The following is a 14,476-nucleotide window of genomic DNA, read 5'->3' on the forward strand; positions in this document are numbered from 1 at the left end:
TTATTGAAAAGATGTCATTATTCTGTTCTTGATATAAAAACGCGTCTCCAAGTCAAAAGAACTCAGCTTTAGCTTTTGCTATCGCCCGGGAACTATAACCTGCATCTGAAACTAAGTTAAATCAGAGTCACTTTTGACATTATGACATTATTTGGCTTATGGGATTCCTGATTGATTAAATTTTTATTAAATCTAAGTTAATTAGTGCACATTTCAAATACGTCGACCTTGCCATCTCATCCCATTACATAAGTGCATTGTATTCGGTCATAATGCATCGCTCGTTTTATTGCACCCTTAAGGCAAATCGAGATTTAAAATTAAAACGTTGCAAAAATGTCAGTGTGGTTTGCAGCTTCTTATCTCAAAAGTTTTGCAAAGATTGTTCACAGCAAAATATTAAACAAAGGCTTGCTTGAGATTAATAAGTTTAAGTTGGTATTAAAGAGACCACAATCTTTTTTCTGTAGGCCTAAATGTTTATAAAAACTGTAGGGCGGTATAGATATAGATTTGGAATATAAGAGCCCAGAAGTTTAATTTAAGATGATATGTCAACGTAAAAGCAAATTATTTCCAAGACTTATTTTATAACGCATAAGATGGGCATGTAAGGTTGGAAGTCCGTTGAACGAAGTTGTTGAGATGTCAAAGAAACAAGTGCTTAATAAACATGTCTTAATGCCATGAACACTTCATGCCAAGAACTTAATTTGCTATGTAAACAGTCTTTGTTATCAAAATCAGCATGGGTCCATATGGCTTTCTATGAGTAATTTCGAAGCAAAATTGTCGTTTTCTGTCCGAAAAGAGGTCCTCATTGTCGGATTACGTGACCTAATTGAATTGACGTCGCTGACGGATAAACGCCGATAGACGCCGAATTTCGTTGGTAGAAGTACGTTCAGGGCAGCACGAGCTTTTTCCCATTGTTCCTGGTGAAAAACAGGCCACTTTTGTTCCCAAGTGCTCTGTGTCACAAGTACCACTTTTAGGTAGTTCTGCCGTTCTAAAAGTTTCCAGTCATTCAGCATTTTTTGTATTGTGGTAGTATTGAAAGATTACATCATATATTTAGATTTTGTTTTGTTTTCTCAGGAAATGTCTTGTAGTTTTCACAGTGTGAAGGTATTGTTGATATGTGGCGCATACCTCTTAGTGATGCATACTTCAAATTATATCATCAAACTAATCTGTTTAAAGGTCTTGTGCTGCACTCCTTGCTACATGAACGCAAGTTAAAGACGTTCTAATATTGTCTTTTCAATTTGCGAAGTATCATTACGTTGGATTACTGTTTGTCGGACTTGGAGAGTTTCCAATGACAAAGTGCAACAAACTATTCAGGAAGCCATAATATTTGCATTTCAAATACCTTTGCACTGCTACCCGATTTTACGCCTGATCTGATTTTTCAACAAGCCGAGAAATAATGTTATAAGAGATGTTTTACTGCAGTCTTTTAATACGCCTACGCTGCGTGTACCGTATAGCAAGAAAGAAATGCTGTCTGAGTGTCCGCTTCAATCAGGTTTGTCTGTTTCTAAAGTCACCAAAAGCATTTCATTTGTGTGTATAGGATTGAGATTCGAAAAACAATGAACACTTAGCAGCTGGTCACCACCGTTTGAAATGTCTGGTTAATAATATAATAATAGTTGAAGTGATTAGACGGTAATGCTTTTCATTTTCTAGCCGTTACCTGTTCGAAAATACCATTGCGCTTAATAACGATTAAACACTTAATTCGTCAAATGTTATGACTACAATTTTACGCATGCGCGCATAACTTAACCGCCTTTTTGCTGGATTAGCGAGCGCAGTGGTTTTGTCAGGAAAAAGCTACAGCTATTTGTAGAAACGCTTCACGGTTATGGTCGAAATGAGCTTCCACTGCTAGCTCCGTTTCATGTACTTGTGTTTTGGACTGCTTGTATTTTTGTAAATCTAAGTTAGTTCTAGTTTTACTCTGAGCTGTATAAATATCTGTCTACAGCAAATATTTAGCGTAATAGTTTTTACTATTCTTTTTTTACTTTCAGCCAAATGCCTTGAATTAAGCGTAGGTTTTTAGAGAAAAGCACCTGGGCATGGAATGATGAATTATCAGGTTGAGTTACTAGTTTTAACAATTTGCTGCCATGCTTTGTTTGTGCACAAATCAGCAGTACATGCTGGTGGCGCGAAGCCAACATGCGCGCCTGTTACACTATCACTTTGTTACCAAACTGGTGGAATAACATCTCTTGATGTGACCAAAAAAGATCTAATTGACAATAGCTATGGTATTTTACCGTCAAAACGACGGAGAACAATAAACAAAGAAAGGAGTGAAGAAAAATTTGCAAATGATGTCATAAAATGGCATTATAACATCACCACTTATCCCACGTTTTCTGGAGACAGATCACTGCAAGAGGTGGAGGCGTCGCTCAGCGCCCTATACCCACTGATATCCACATCATGCTCGAAATACATCACCTTATTCCTTTGCTCTGTATATTCACCCGTATGCACCCCAAGGGGCGTTGTACCCCCGTGTTTTGAATTATGTGAGCGAGTGAAGCGCGAGTGTCAGATGACTGCGGATATGTTTGGAATAGAATGGCCTGAACGGCTCAGCTGTGATTACTTTCCTTCATCTTATTCACAATCCCGCAGTCGAAGTGCAGCTGGGAGTGAAGGATATTATGAAGAAGCGAATAACATGTACTTTATCAGTCGACAAACATCGGCTATGTGGGCTGAGGCGCTGCTCGATGATGGAAAAGTAAGTTAACTCAATAACAAATATCCATTCACTTTGTAGGTTTTTTTGTATGAAAGTATGAGTCATTGTATTTACACAAATGAATTTCTCTCTCATGACGTTAGATATGAGGTCGACGTTACGTCGCAATTTTAGCACGTTTGAAATCTCATTACTTTGTGTAATTACATTATTACGTTGCTGTACGCCAGTTGAGAAGTCCTAAGTTATATACACAGCTATTAATCTGTGTGTTTAACTGTTTATAGTTTATACACACTCCCACTACAAAACAATAGTTTAGTGCGACGTAACAAATAACAGTGTCTATGCAGGCTATGCTTACAAATAAAGCACGCTTCACTTTTGACTACTTTAGCCTTTGTATAAACATGAAATATAACTTATTGTTTTAAGATGACTTGTGCAACATTGTTTCACTAACTTTGTTTTTTGTGAAGAACTTCGAAATAGCGTCAATATTCATCTGCAACTTTAATATAATTCGTTTTTTCTAACAAGGTGTGTATTCCACCGTCTGACGATGACGTCATATTTCCGGTTTTGGTGCGATTACAGAAAGAAGACGAAAGTACATTGCCCAATAAAACCGAACCATACCCTGAATTCGGAGTTTGGTGCCCTTCGAATATGAAGGCTCCCCCTGGACACAATGGGTATGTATGAAGTACAGTACGTTTGTACGAAGTAACACTCTCAATTTTTATCAGTTGCTTCTGTAAGTCATAGGCCAAGAATTTTGTCAGTTGTCGAAAGACAATAAGAAAATATTTACCATGGCAGCCGATCGCTCTTTGTTAGGGTTGTAAATAGGGGCAATGGACATTTTAACTGTCTTAAATTTATCAACAAGTAACGTGTTTTATCACGACAATACTCCCAAGGGTGTAAATTCAAACCAAGAAACATATGTACTTTTTAGCCGCACAGATCCCAGTCTGTCCCCAGCAATTTAATTAATGCCTTATTATAGGTGTTGAAATGTTGAACAGATAAATGAACTTTTTCGAATGAATCTAGTGGCTTATGAAGTAAACGCCTTCCTGTGTTGAAAGCAAGGAATAGCAGACAATTTTAGTATAACTTGGGGAACGATGAAATGGCTTTGACAATATATATTTCACACTTGCACAACAAGCATAAATATAAAAAATCTACCACAGACTACACATCCCATATTCAAGTGGTTTATGTTTGTTTATACAAGTGTGTGCGGGCTTTGTTATCTTTTCCTATTTTAGAAAGTATTGTTATTGAGAACCAGTGGCGTTTAACAATGGATGTGGATAGATATAATCAATTCATGGTGATTATCTTCCATCTGACGAAAAGAAAGCATTTAAACGGTGTGTACAATTAATCGTCCTCGAACACGTCACCATTACATGTACATCACTTGACATAACATCTTTGAGTGCTCCATTTCGATAGGTGATTGTAGTAAGGCCTTTTCCGGCTACGTCCTTCTATGAATCTATGTGGACATACCTCAAAACGATTTTATGTTCTTTTTACGTCACAACGGTTAAAGCTGATTAAATTGTAAAATTTCTATCGACGCGGCCGTTTTATGTCAGCTTCAGTAATCTACCAAGTGTTTAGGTGTTTACCGTAAAACAAAAGCAAATATTCGCGGTTTTTGGACACGTTCTAGTTCGAATTTTGTCGCTTCAGCATCAAGTCAAACGTATTTTAGTTCTGAGTAACTAAACTATGTGTACAATATTTGGGTAGTAGAGCGATAGCTGAGTAACACAAAAACCAGTACATGTACGTACAGCTAAAATGGTAGCATGCTGCTCATGTGCTAGGCCTGCTTGATAATACTAAATTAGTGGGCAATAGACAAACTACTTCTATACTCCATAGAATGTATATGGTGACATACAGTATTTGCTGATTTTTTTTAGTATTAAAACAGCGTTATCACCCTGCTAGAATTCATTATATTCTATTGTTAATCATTATGCCAAGGATTGTACCACCCACGACGGGGTTTGGCGGCAGAGCTTGTCACTAGCACACTCTGATTAACCAAAGATTTCACAGTGACGCGTAGTATCAACGATACTAGAATAATTTTATCACTGGAATGAATTCACATATTTCTGCTATTGGTTACTCAACATACTGCTGGTCATATCCATTCGGTGACGGCCTCATTGCAGTATCTGTGATTGATTTTGTTCCGATTTTTATGTTACAAATGATGTAATTTCGTGGATGAAAATAATATGGGTACCTGGTTGCACTAAAGTACGATGAAACCGTGCCTAAATAAGCCGTCGCTGTACGCCCTTTCGAAGCAATGTAAACATTAGGCAAAGACTCCACTATTGTTTCCGATAAAGGCATTTGAAACTTTCACATGTCTACATTCTATGCAGGTATACATTCATGGGTTTACCCAACTGCACGGCCCCTTGTCCAAACATGTATTTGGAAAACGAAGAACTATGGATAGTGCGTTATGTCGTGCTCGTACTTGCTGTGATATGCGTGGTCGTGACTTCCTTTACTCTGCTTACCTTTTCTATTAACACCAAACGGTAAGTCTAACGTGGTCCAGTGGGCCTCTGTAACCAAGCAAGTTTGAATTTATGCGCCTTGTGTGATAATCAGAAAACCGTGCGATGGTTAATGGACTATGGCACATTGACACTTACACATCCATGTCGACAACAAAATTATTAATTTCATTTTAAAATTCCTTTCACTTTACAGGTTCGGGTACCCGGAACGGCCGATAGTGTTTTATGCATTTTGTTACCTGGTCATTTCGATCGTTTTCTTAGTTGGTTTTATCCTGGCTGAACAAGTCGCTTGCAATGAAGAGGTAGCCCGATTGTCTTAATTCATAAGAGGACCGTTTGATCTTGAACAAGTAGTGGCATATCCATGTCATTTTAAATTACAGGTGTACTATCACAACGAAAAATGATACTAAACTTGGCTATTTTTAGATAATAAATGAAGAAAACGAAGTTGTTCAAGGATTTGCGGTGGTGGAAGGTTCGCATCACCAACTCTGTTCCGTCATTTTCATGATATTATATTACTTCACTGGTAAGTATACAGCGTGTTTCTGGTATGGTGGTGACATTATTTGAGTGTTTAATTTTTTCAATTTACCGTCAATTAAAATCTGGTATAAATAAAATAAACTTACGCATTTCAAGACCGTTCCGAAATCAATTCATTCACTATAACATCAATGTCATTATTGATTACGACACGGAAATCGCCAGTTAACTTCCAGACGTTTCGTCTGGAAGTTTTAGTCCCAACTGATTTTCTATAACTGCTTCAAAGGTGTTATAATTGATGGTTTGTTTTCGAAGGTCACCGCTCAGTTGCGTGAATTGTTTGAATGCGGTTAAACAAGGTTTTATACCGCATTAGTCACGGATTAATTACCGGTAGGAACCTAATACTTTCTCTCAAACGTGTAGTTCACCCCTTTTGCTTGAAATTGTGACCGCAAACGTGACTGCTTTGAAGTACCATACACTTCGAATCCTCGCTTAAAATAAAGTATTTTGCTGTCAAACAATGCGTTGATTTTAGCCGATACGTATGGATTTGGCGTTGCAGCGCAGAAGGACAAGATTCTTTTAGAAATGATCAAATCGTTTTTGAACGTTTGAACTTGTAGGATGTATATTAATTGCTTACTGTGGAAATAACATTCTGGCGTTACTGGCAACGTCAATTTTATCGCATCACAGTAAAGATGTCATGTAACTTAATAAAAACTTGCTTGTTGCCCTTGAAAACGCAAAAATCATTTTAAGTTACAGTTAAAAATACCCCCTTTACTAAATATTGAATTTAATGTTTATCAAGCACTTTAAGCTGTGTCCGCAAAGATATTTCTGTCTTTTGTATGATGCTCAAAACATCGTTTTTTTGCGCAGTGTAAGAAATTTTTGTCTATATTTCAGTGAGCGGGACGATATGGTGGCTGATACTTACTTTTACTTGGTTGTTAGCCGCTGGTTTCAAGTGGAGTAACGAAGCCGTAGAAAGCTACCATTTCTTCTACCATACTCTTGCATGGGGGATACCGGCATTTCAGACTGTTGTCGTCTTTATCTCAAATAAAGTGGAGGGCGATAACATCGTTGGTAAGTTATTTTGATTATGTACTTGATCGATTCTGCTGCTTTTTCTGGTTACTGCTTAACTGAATGTGCCGTGTTCAAAAGCCTTTAAGATTGTATGGCTTAGTTACACTAAGGGGTCGCAGCTGTCACCATGGTCACTGGCAGCTTTACTTGCTTTATGTTATGAGCTTTTCAGTACGGTTGACTTCTTGAATAATTCAAAGTTTAGCGCTTGCGGTTTGTCTACCGCTCTTGACTTATTAACATGTTTGTCGCACTAAGTACTGCAAATTCCCGGTCAAGGCAAATTGCACAAGTATGATATTAAATAACAAGATTTTCCAGCTCCAATATAAGTCTTGCAATAACAACAGTCAACAATGAACACTATATTGGAGCTGAAAAATCTTGTTATTTAATATCGTACTTGTGCAATTTGGCTTGACCGTGAATTTGCAGTACTTAGTGCGACAAACATGTTATTAAGTCAAGAGCGGAAGTGTTTGAAATATTAGTGGTCTGTTGAACACATTTTTGCTTGATTTAGTAATACGGAATCACTTCATATACAGTATCTCAAGATATTATTCTATAATTAAAATGCTGGAAAAATGGACAAGACCTCTGAAAAACGGCTCGTTAACTTTCTGGGTTGTTGTTACTGTCATCCTAAAAAGCATATCGTGCGAAATAAAATGCAAGGACACTATGCTATAGACATCATAATACGCCGTTTTTGAAACTAAACTCTTTTATTCTTATGCTACTTGAGTTGGACTTTTTTGCAGGTGTATGCTTTGTTGGACTGTACGATGTAGACGGTTTGCGATACCTCCTTCTGCTGCCCATGTGTACATACCTTATCATCGGGATCATTGTACTTTTTACAGGTATGTTTCCACGAACTACGACATGGCACTGCAGGTCGTGTTTCAAAAAGCGTCAACACTTACGCCAAGCTGAAATAGATTAACCCGGCTAACATTTACCTTACGACAATCATGCACGCTTATATCTCTACAAAGCATGTTAGTTTGAGGAAACACAGGGAAATATATGAACTTTTATTGATACAATATGAACTTTGCTGTTGCCTTATTCGAGGAAAGCGCACTGCGCGTATTATTACATTAGGAATATTGTGGAGTGCGGCGTGAATATAGTGGATTGTGCGGCTTTAAGATGTAAAATCTGATTTATATTATTATTACTGTGATTTTTTTCTTGAATACTTTATTTTTCTTCTTTTTCGCCATGATCTTGGAAAACTACCACTTCAGTGGGAGGTGTAGAGTTTTTTGGGGTGATGGCCACTTCCTACAGTAGAGCAACTTTTCTAATTATTATTATTGCAAAATATGATTACCTTGTCGAACTTCGTAACATGTGTTTTTTTCATCACTCGTGTAAAATGCTATATATAGTAGTTTAAACAATTTGTGGCCGATTTGTTGCATACAAACTATTCAAATATATGGTCACACAGTGGTGTGTTATTTAAGGTTTATTGCCTTATAAACCTCGTTTGCTCTTTGTGTAAATAGCAGTCTTGCTCGTAATTTCACTTTGACATTTATTTACGACAAACACGCAGCCTATAGGACACTCTATTCTTTTTGGTAAAATGGAACTTTTATAGCGTTAGCTCACTATGAACATCCATTTGGGCGATTAGGCAAAGGCTGTTGGTTGTATCACATCTATGGGTTCTGTGCATTATATAAAACTGAGCGTAAAATGATCACAATTGCATTGAGATAGTTTTGCTTAAAAGTGGATATTTCTTACTAACCGACTTTCCAATAGGCTAACACGTTATTTAATATGCTATATTATGACCGCTCAAGAGGGCAACGTTTTAACGAACATTACTTGTAATTGTGTCAGATGTATGGGTAACTAACTTATAACTAAAATATATATTGGTGAAATGTTACAGGATTTTTTTGCCTTAATCGCGTCCGTAAAAGTCTTCAAGATGATCAAGAAAACAAAGAAAAATTGGCCAAGTTCATGATACGGATCGGCGTGTTCAGCGTGCTTTATATTCTGCCTCAGGTATGTATGCAGCTGAAACGAATTTGGTTTGTATATGAACACAATGTAATCTTATCAAACGCAATCACGTACGCGGGTCCATGCCTGTCACCACACATTTTGACATACAAACGCGCATAAATCCTTAAACCTCGCGTTACCACAGTGCCATCATTGCGGTGATGTCTTAACGCCAGGTAAAACCTTTGAACAATAATAAATCAAACTCATATTTCCAGATTGCATTGATAATAATATATGCGGTAGAGGAAGGCAACAGGCAGTATTGGGAAGCAGCTTGGTACGTCCGCTCATGTGAGGAAAACGGTGTCCCCTGCCCGTCAAAGAAGCACGAAATCACTGTGTCAGCTGAAGGTTGGTTGCAAAACTACATAATAATATACGCGATAATATACAATTATACATACGCTTTACTGTTGAAATACTGTTACAGGTAATTCGTTTTAACTTGGGCAGTTTTGAAAAATTAATGCTCTATAGTCTATAGTCTACTCTATACAAATGTAATGACTTTTAGAATTGGAGAAAGTGATAAAATTTCGTCTGTGCTTAAAATGACAAATATTGCAGTGTTTATAGAAGTGAACTTTTGTATCTAAAGTTGTACCAGAGCCAGGACCTTTCCTATTCTGCATGAAATATATTTTATTTCTGGTCGTCGCTCTGCCTCCGCTCTTCTGGGTTGGAAGTAGAAAAACTCTCGATTCGTGGAAAAACTTTTGTTCTGATCTCATGTAAGATTTAAAGGAATTGCAATGTAACGATTACGATACATTTAAACGCCGCCTTGTCTTTTTGTTTTTGCGCAATGATAGCTGGAGTAGTGCTTCCTTCACTAAATATAGAGCTAAAATTGTAGCACACATCAATCGAAAAAAACGCACTTTAATGGATATCCTGTGTATAGTCGGTGGATTTATACTGATGCATTTCTATAACTGCATTTGTATAATTGATCATCGGTCCATAAGCAATTACTTGAGTAGCCTATAGTGTTGTTTGGTTGCATGCTGAACACCAGTCAGCCTGTAAATCACAATCACTAAACATATCACTTGTTTATAGACACCCAAGAAAAGAATCTGTAATAAACACAACAGTGGACCGACTTTTGAATGACTCAAATGGACCACATGCTAAAGGTTAATAATTTGTATCATTATGAGTATATAAAGCATATTACGTGCTTATTATTTAATTTATCGTGTTTGTCGTGACCTCAAAATCCAATATCTTAAATCGTGTAATTAGCGACATCGTATAATTAAATACGCATTTTTCAGACCTTCAGGCAAAATTAGCGGGGAAACTTGACAACACCGAAGAGACATATATTGGAAAATTTGGTGATGCTGATCTAAGAGGTTCCTCAGCATCAGTAGCAGCCCAATATGTTTCAAAAGGTGCGGGTATGTCATAGCATATAGTGGTATATCATTATCGCCATAGGCTGTTCTTATGATATCTAAAATTATATTTAAAAATACTTTTTACCCTATTTTTTGCTAACAAAACGCTTTTCGGCCCTATTCTAGATTTTGCTATATGTGGAACAGAAAAACAAAACATAAAATCACAAGGAAATATTTTTAACATCATCTTTTGTTATAAGGCCTATGCATCAGTATGCCACAGCCCACTTAGGAATCTGTATATTTATATAGATTGCTAATGAGCCCATTTACACTGTCCCATTCCACCCCTCGAGACAAATTAGGGGTATTTTATGTCCATAGGCAAACCTGTTTATCATAAAACAAGTGCGGGTGAGCTATAAGCTGGGATTTTTTTCCTTTAAAATATTTCGGTTACTTGATTGGTGATAGGGGAGACCGGAGTTGAAAGTTAAAGGGGGGCAGCTGTAGAACGCATTTTCGCTTTAAATTTATACTTTTTCAAAAAAGCAGATTGTCTGGGAATTATGTAATTTGCTACCTCGTTGCATCACTTCTTGTTCAAGTTGACTCGGCCGCTTTAATTAAGTGTCTTTAGAATATATGATATTTTATGCCAATATACGTCATATAGTATTTGATACTTTTCTTTGACCGCTGGTCACCCTAAGCATGAAGCTGCAGGATAACTATTGTAGTGGTTCATTTCAATTTGTTACTTAAGTTTTGTTAAAAATTAGTGATGATAAACGACCTAATAATATCATCGCGACTTTATTCCCACAATAGGCTACGTGACAATAGAAACAGGACGAGATAGGTTTTCACATTAGCCACAGGGTTTTAAATTTCTGTAAATAATACCAAAAAGCCGCAACCAGACAACAACTAGGCTCTTTTTAAAATATATATCCATAAAAATCCGAAAGTAATTTTTGGATACTTGGTTTGGGTTTTAATTTTCGTCAACACGGAAGTTGAAACTTTCAACTCTTGTCTAATCCGTGGGTTTATTTTCTTTCCGTTTTTCAATGAGATTTATACGTATGATTATAATTTATAGGTCGGTCACGAGCCTGGGAAGATATTTCGTACTCTGAAAGTACAGACAGTTTGACGTCGTATACTGATACTGAATGGTCCCGAATTCTCGCTGAGGAATCCCACATGAACCGTGATACAAGAGTGATCGGACGAAAAAATATGTCCAATCAGCATCGCGGCCTACGTTCCGGCAGAAAAGCTGAAAGGAGCAGCAAAAAAGATGGATACTTTGTAAAATCCAACGGGGTTGAATCCTCTTGCAAGAAAAACCTCACGAAACAAAATGATTCTGATCCAAACATACCAGGTACATCAAAGATACTTCAACCTACACAAGAACCATATAACGATGGAATACGTACAAGTACTGCAGATCGAACGAAGACAAGCAATCAAGCATCGAATAAAACAGTTGAACAAATAGGAAAGCCACATAAAATTACTAAAGAATCGGAGCAGCAAGGTTCTACTTCGAACGATAAATTTGGAACCAAAAAAGAAACAGGAGACTGTAAAAGGCCGGAAAAATATACAAGTGCTTTTAAGCCTTTAGCGAGTATAGCTGCTGAAAAGAAAGCGTACGCAGTTGATGATGATAACATTGCTACTAAAAACTTGAAGCGAATTCAAGGATGTCAGCCTGGTATTACCACTAGTAGTGCTGCTATTAACCATTCTAACCCTACTTCGGTTGTTGGCACCCAACTAACGAACAGGAGCGAAAGTCCCCGTTATGTTAACTTACCTATCCCTACTAAACGTACCATAAGTATTGGTGAAAATACCAGTAACTGTACACCGAAACCGAGGATACCGTTTACTTCCCCGCCGGTGCCACCACCTCGAGTCGATTCAATGAAAACAGAGTCTGCAGAACGAACACTCTCTATTTAACTATGATCGCCATGACCGTGTGTACATACTAGGATAGGTTTTACAAGAAAGATTTGTTAATAACAACGTTTGTTCGATGTTTAATCCAATGTAACGTACGTCTAACGATTCACTACTTTTCAATCAAGCATAGTTCACAGTTGTGGCACCGTAAAACATTGTATAGCACAAATTTTAGGCTATTAATATCAATCTGGAAAGTGAGATTTTTTGAGTGAGACGCACAAAAGTGCGAAAATTTTCTATGTTGCACCAAAAAAGTTCAGTTTTGCTTGTACGCGGACTAAGTGAGATCTTTTTTAAATCGTTTCTCTTAAGCACTGTGCCTTTGTGTTTGATCTTCTATTTCATTTGTGGTACTGTACCGGTAAAAGAAAAACATGTCCTTCTTGGAAACTATGATTTGATAGCTATAGATGAACTGCACAGGTAGATGCAGAAATTTGTTTTAGGGAAAGGGGCGCTCGTCAGATTTTCTCATGAAATTGTTGTTTTTTTTTTAATTTCAATTTGCAAAAATTGCCAACGCTCATTAGGCTTATTTGAAATGAGGATGGCCTAGCTTACAGATATATACTTACGCATTGTTTCAGTCCCGATTCTATTTCCTTGCTTAAGAAAATTTTAATTTGGTAATCTGCTGCTGTGATACCGAAACCTCGTTACTATAAATGCGCAAGTTAGCCAATTTGTGTAGTCTAACTTTCAACTTCCATCAATACTACTTTTAACGTAGTAGCCTAAACCTTTTACAAAGTAGTCTAAAGCTGAACTAACCAACCAACTAAATGTGAGGGCAAGTTCTACATCATACATTTCAATCAAAAAATAGTTATCAGAAAGTTTAAGCTTATAGCCTACTCTAAACAAAGAATTCTTTAAAAATATTGTAAGTTAGTGGTTAAAGTTAAACAGTTAGGCTATTACCAAAGATAGAATGCAACTTTGCCCCATTTATGACAAAAATGGCAGCGATTATGCATACCGGTAGTCAAAATGTAAAATTGACATGCTTGTTGGTTGGCGTTTGAATCAAATAGGATAATTTCGTAGTACATAAGATCGTCAGTCGTGCTTACGTTCTTCCATAAAGAAAAGAACGTGCTCATTTTGACGCTTTCGTTCATTTTAGCGATTAAAAAATATTTTTACTCCGGTGCAATTTCCGACACCAATCTCATTCGCATGTTGCAAGCATCAAATTTACATTGTAAAACGTGTGTATAACTGCAACTGTAATTGCTTATCATTATTTATTGTAAATGTTATAGGAAGTTTGATGGAATCTCATGCTGAAGAGTTTTGTTTGGTTACACTTGCCACTAATGATTAATATACGACAGGAGTATTAAAAGCCATCTAAAATTGTATAGATACCAATGTTCAACAATTTAATATTCTTCACTTTCAAATAGTGTTGTACGTAATTGACAGTAATTATACGAAACGTAGCTGCTGTTACGAATGTTTGGTATTACATTACAAGGCAACCTACTTTTTGGTATATTTTATGCACACGAAATATCGATAACAATCTTTTAATCAGTATGCATTCACTGTGTAGACGCAATTGAAATACGTGCGATATCTGCACTCGGCTCCTGGCCCAGATTGCTGTTTTCTGAAATAGGACAATAGCAGATTGCAATGTCACATAAAAACCGTCCTTTTATAACTATTGCTACGACCAAAAATCGATCATGAAAAGTAATGGCATTGACACCGCTAAACTGTTGATACAGTATCATACCGCACGAAGCCCACAAAAAATATCGCTTTCGTGTCTGGTGCAAAAGTGGGTCACACACTATGTCGATGAAGTTACGATAAGCAATTAAGTTTGAAAAAATATTTGTTAGAAAATAAGTCAGATTAATGAAGAACACAATAAATAACCTAATTCCTATTTCAACTTGCCTTTAACATAAAACAAGACGAAAAGAAGATTTTTGATGACTACCAAAAAATTCTTCGAAAATTCTTCAATACCAAGTTTGCTCCCATCGGTCAAATGTAAACGGAGCTGTGCGCCTTAAACCCGGGTACTGCCCATTCTTTATAATTGTGGCAAGTTTTAAACAGTCTGCGATAATTAGGAGGAAAGATGTAGTACCTGACCCGGGTAAGGGTACTTGAGATGTTTGTGATTGGGTCTCGACGCCATTTAAAACGTATAGGGTGTATTCCTAGTACACAAGCACACAATCGAC

At 36.9% G+C, this 14,476-nt stretch overlaps 1 protein-coding gene across 2 annotated transcripts; it reads left to right on the top strand.

Moving 5' to 3' along the window:
* The first annotated feature begins 2,022 nt into the window (after positions 1 to 2,022).
* On the top strand, positions 2,023 to 13,010 carry LOC143452126 (frizzled-2-like). Of its 2 annotated transcripts, none has more exons than XM_076952994.1 (13): positions 2,023 to 2,770; positions 3,272 to 3,426; positions 5,158 to 5,319; positions 5,495 to 5,606; positions 5,734 to 5,836; positions 6,715 to 6,897; positions 7,665 to 7,766; positions 8,816 to 8,934; positions 9,153 to 9,288; positions 9,536 to 9,668; positions 10,000 to 10,076; positions 10,218 to 10,337; positions 11,392 to 13,010. In XM_076952994.1, the coding sequence occupies exons 1-13, from the start codon at positions 2,096 to 2,098 to the stop codon at positions 12,264 to 12,266; spliced, it is 2,952 nt and encodes a 983-aa protein (XP_076809109.1). In that variant the 5' UTR covers positions 2,023 to 2,095; the 3' UTR covers positions 12,267 to 13,010. The 2 variants fall into 2 exon arrangements, with proteins under 2 accessions (XP_076809109.1, XP_076809102.1); XM_076952987.1 differs by having other exon boundaries at positions 2,024 to 2,770; positions 10,218 to 10,343; positions 11,392 to 13,006.
* The last annotated feature ends 1,466 nt before the right edge of the window (positions 13,011 to 14,476 follow it).

This window comes from Clavelina lepadiformis, chromosome 1 (genome assembly GCF_947623445.1).
Source record: "Clavelina lepadiformis chromosome 1, kaClaLepa1.1, whole genome shotgun sequence".
Taxonomy (NCBI): domain Eukaryota; kingdom Metazoa; phylum Chordata; class Ascidiacea; order Aplousobranchia; family Clavelinidae; genus Clavelina; species Clavelina lepadiformis.

Bases quoted from the DNA above. Each gene is read 5' to 3' on its own strand.
- LOC143452126 (XM_076952987.1), top strand. From the start codon at position 2,096: ATGATGAATTATCAGGTTGAGTTACTAGTTTTAACAATTTGCTGCCAT. The intron at 2,771-3,271 runs GTAAGTTAACTC...TTTTCTAACAAG, and splicing joins CGCTGCTCGATGATGGAAAA to GTGTGTATTCCACCGTCTGA. The intron at 3,427-5,157 runs GTATGTATGAAG...CATTCTATGCAG, and splicing joins GCTCCCCCTGGACACAATGG to GTATACATTCATGGGTTTAC.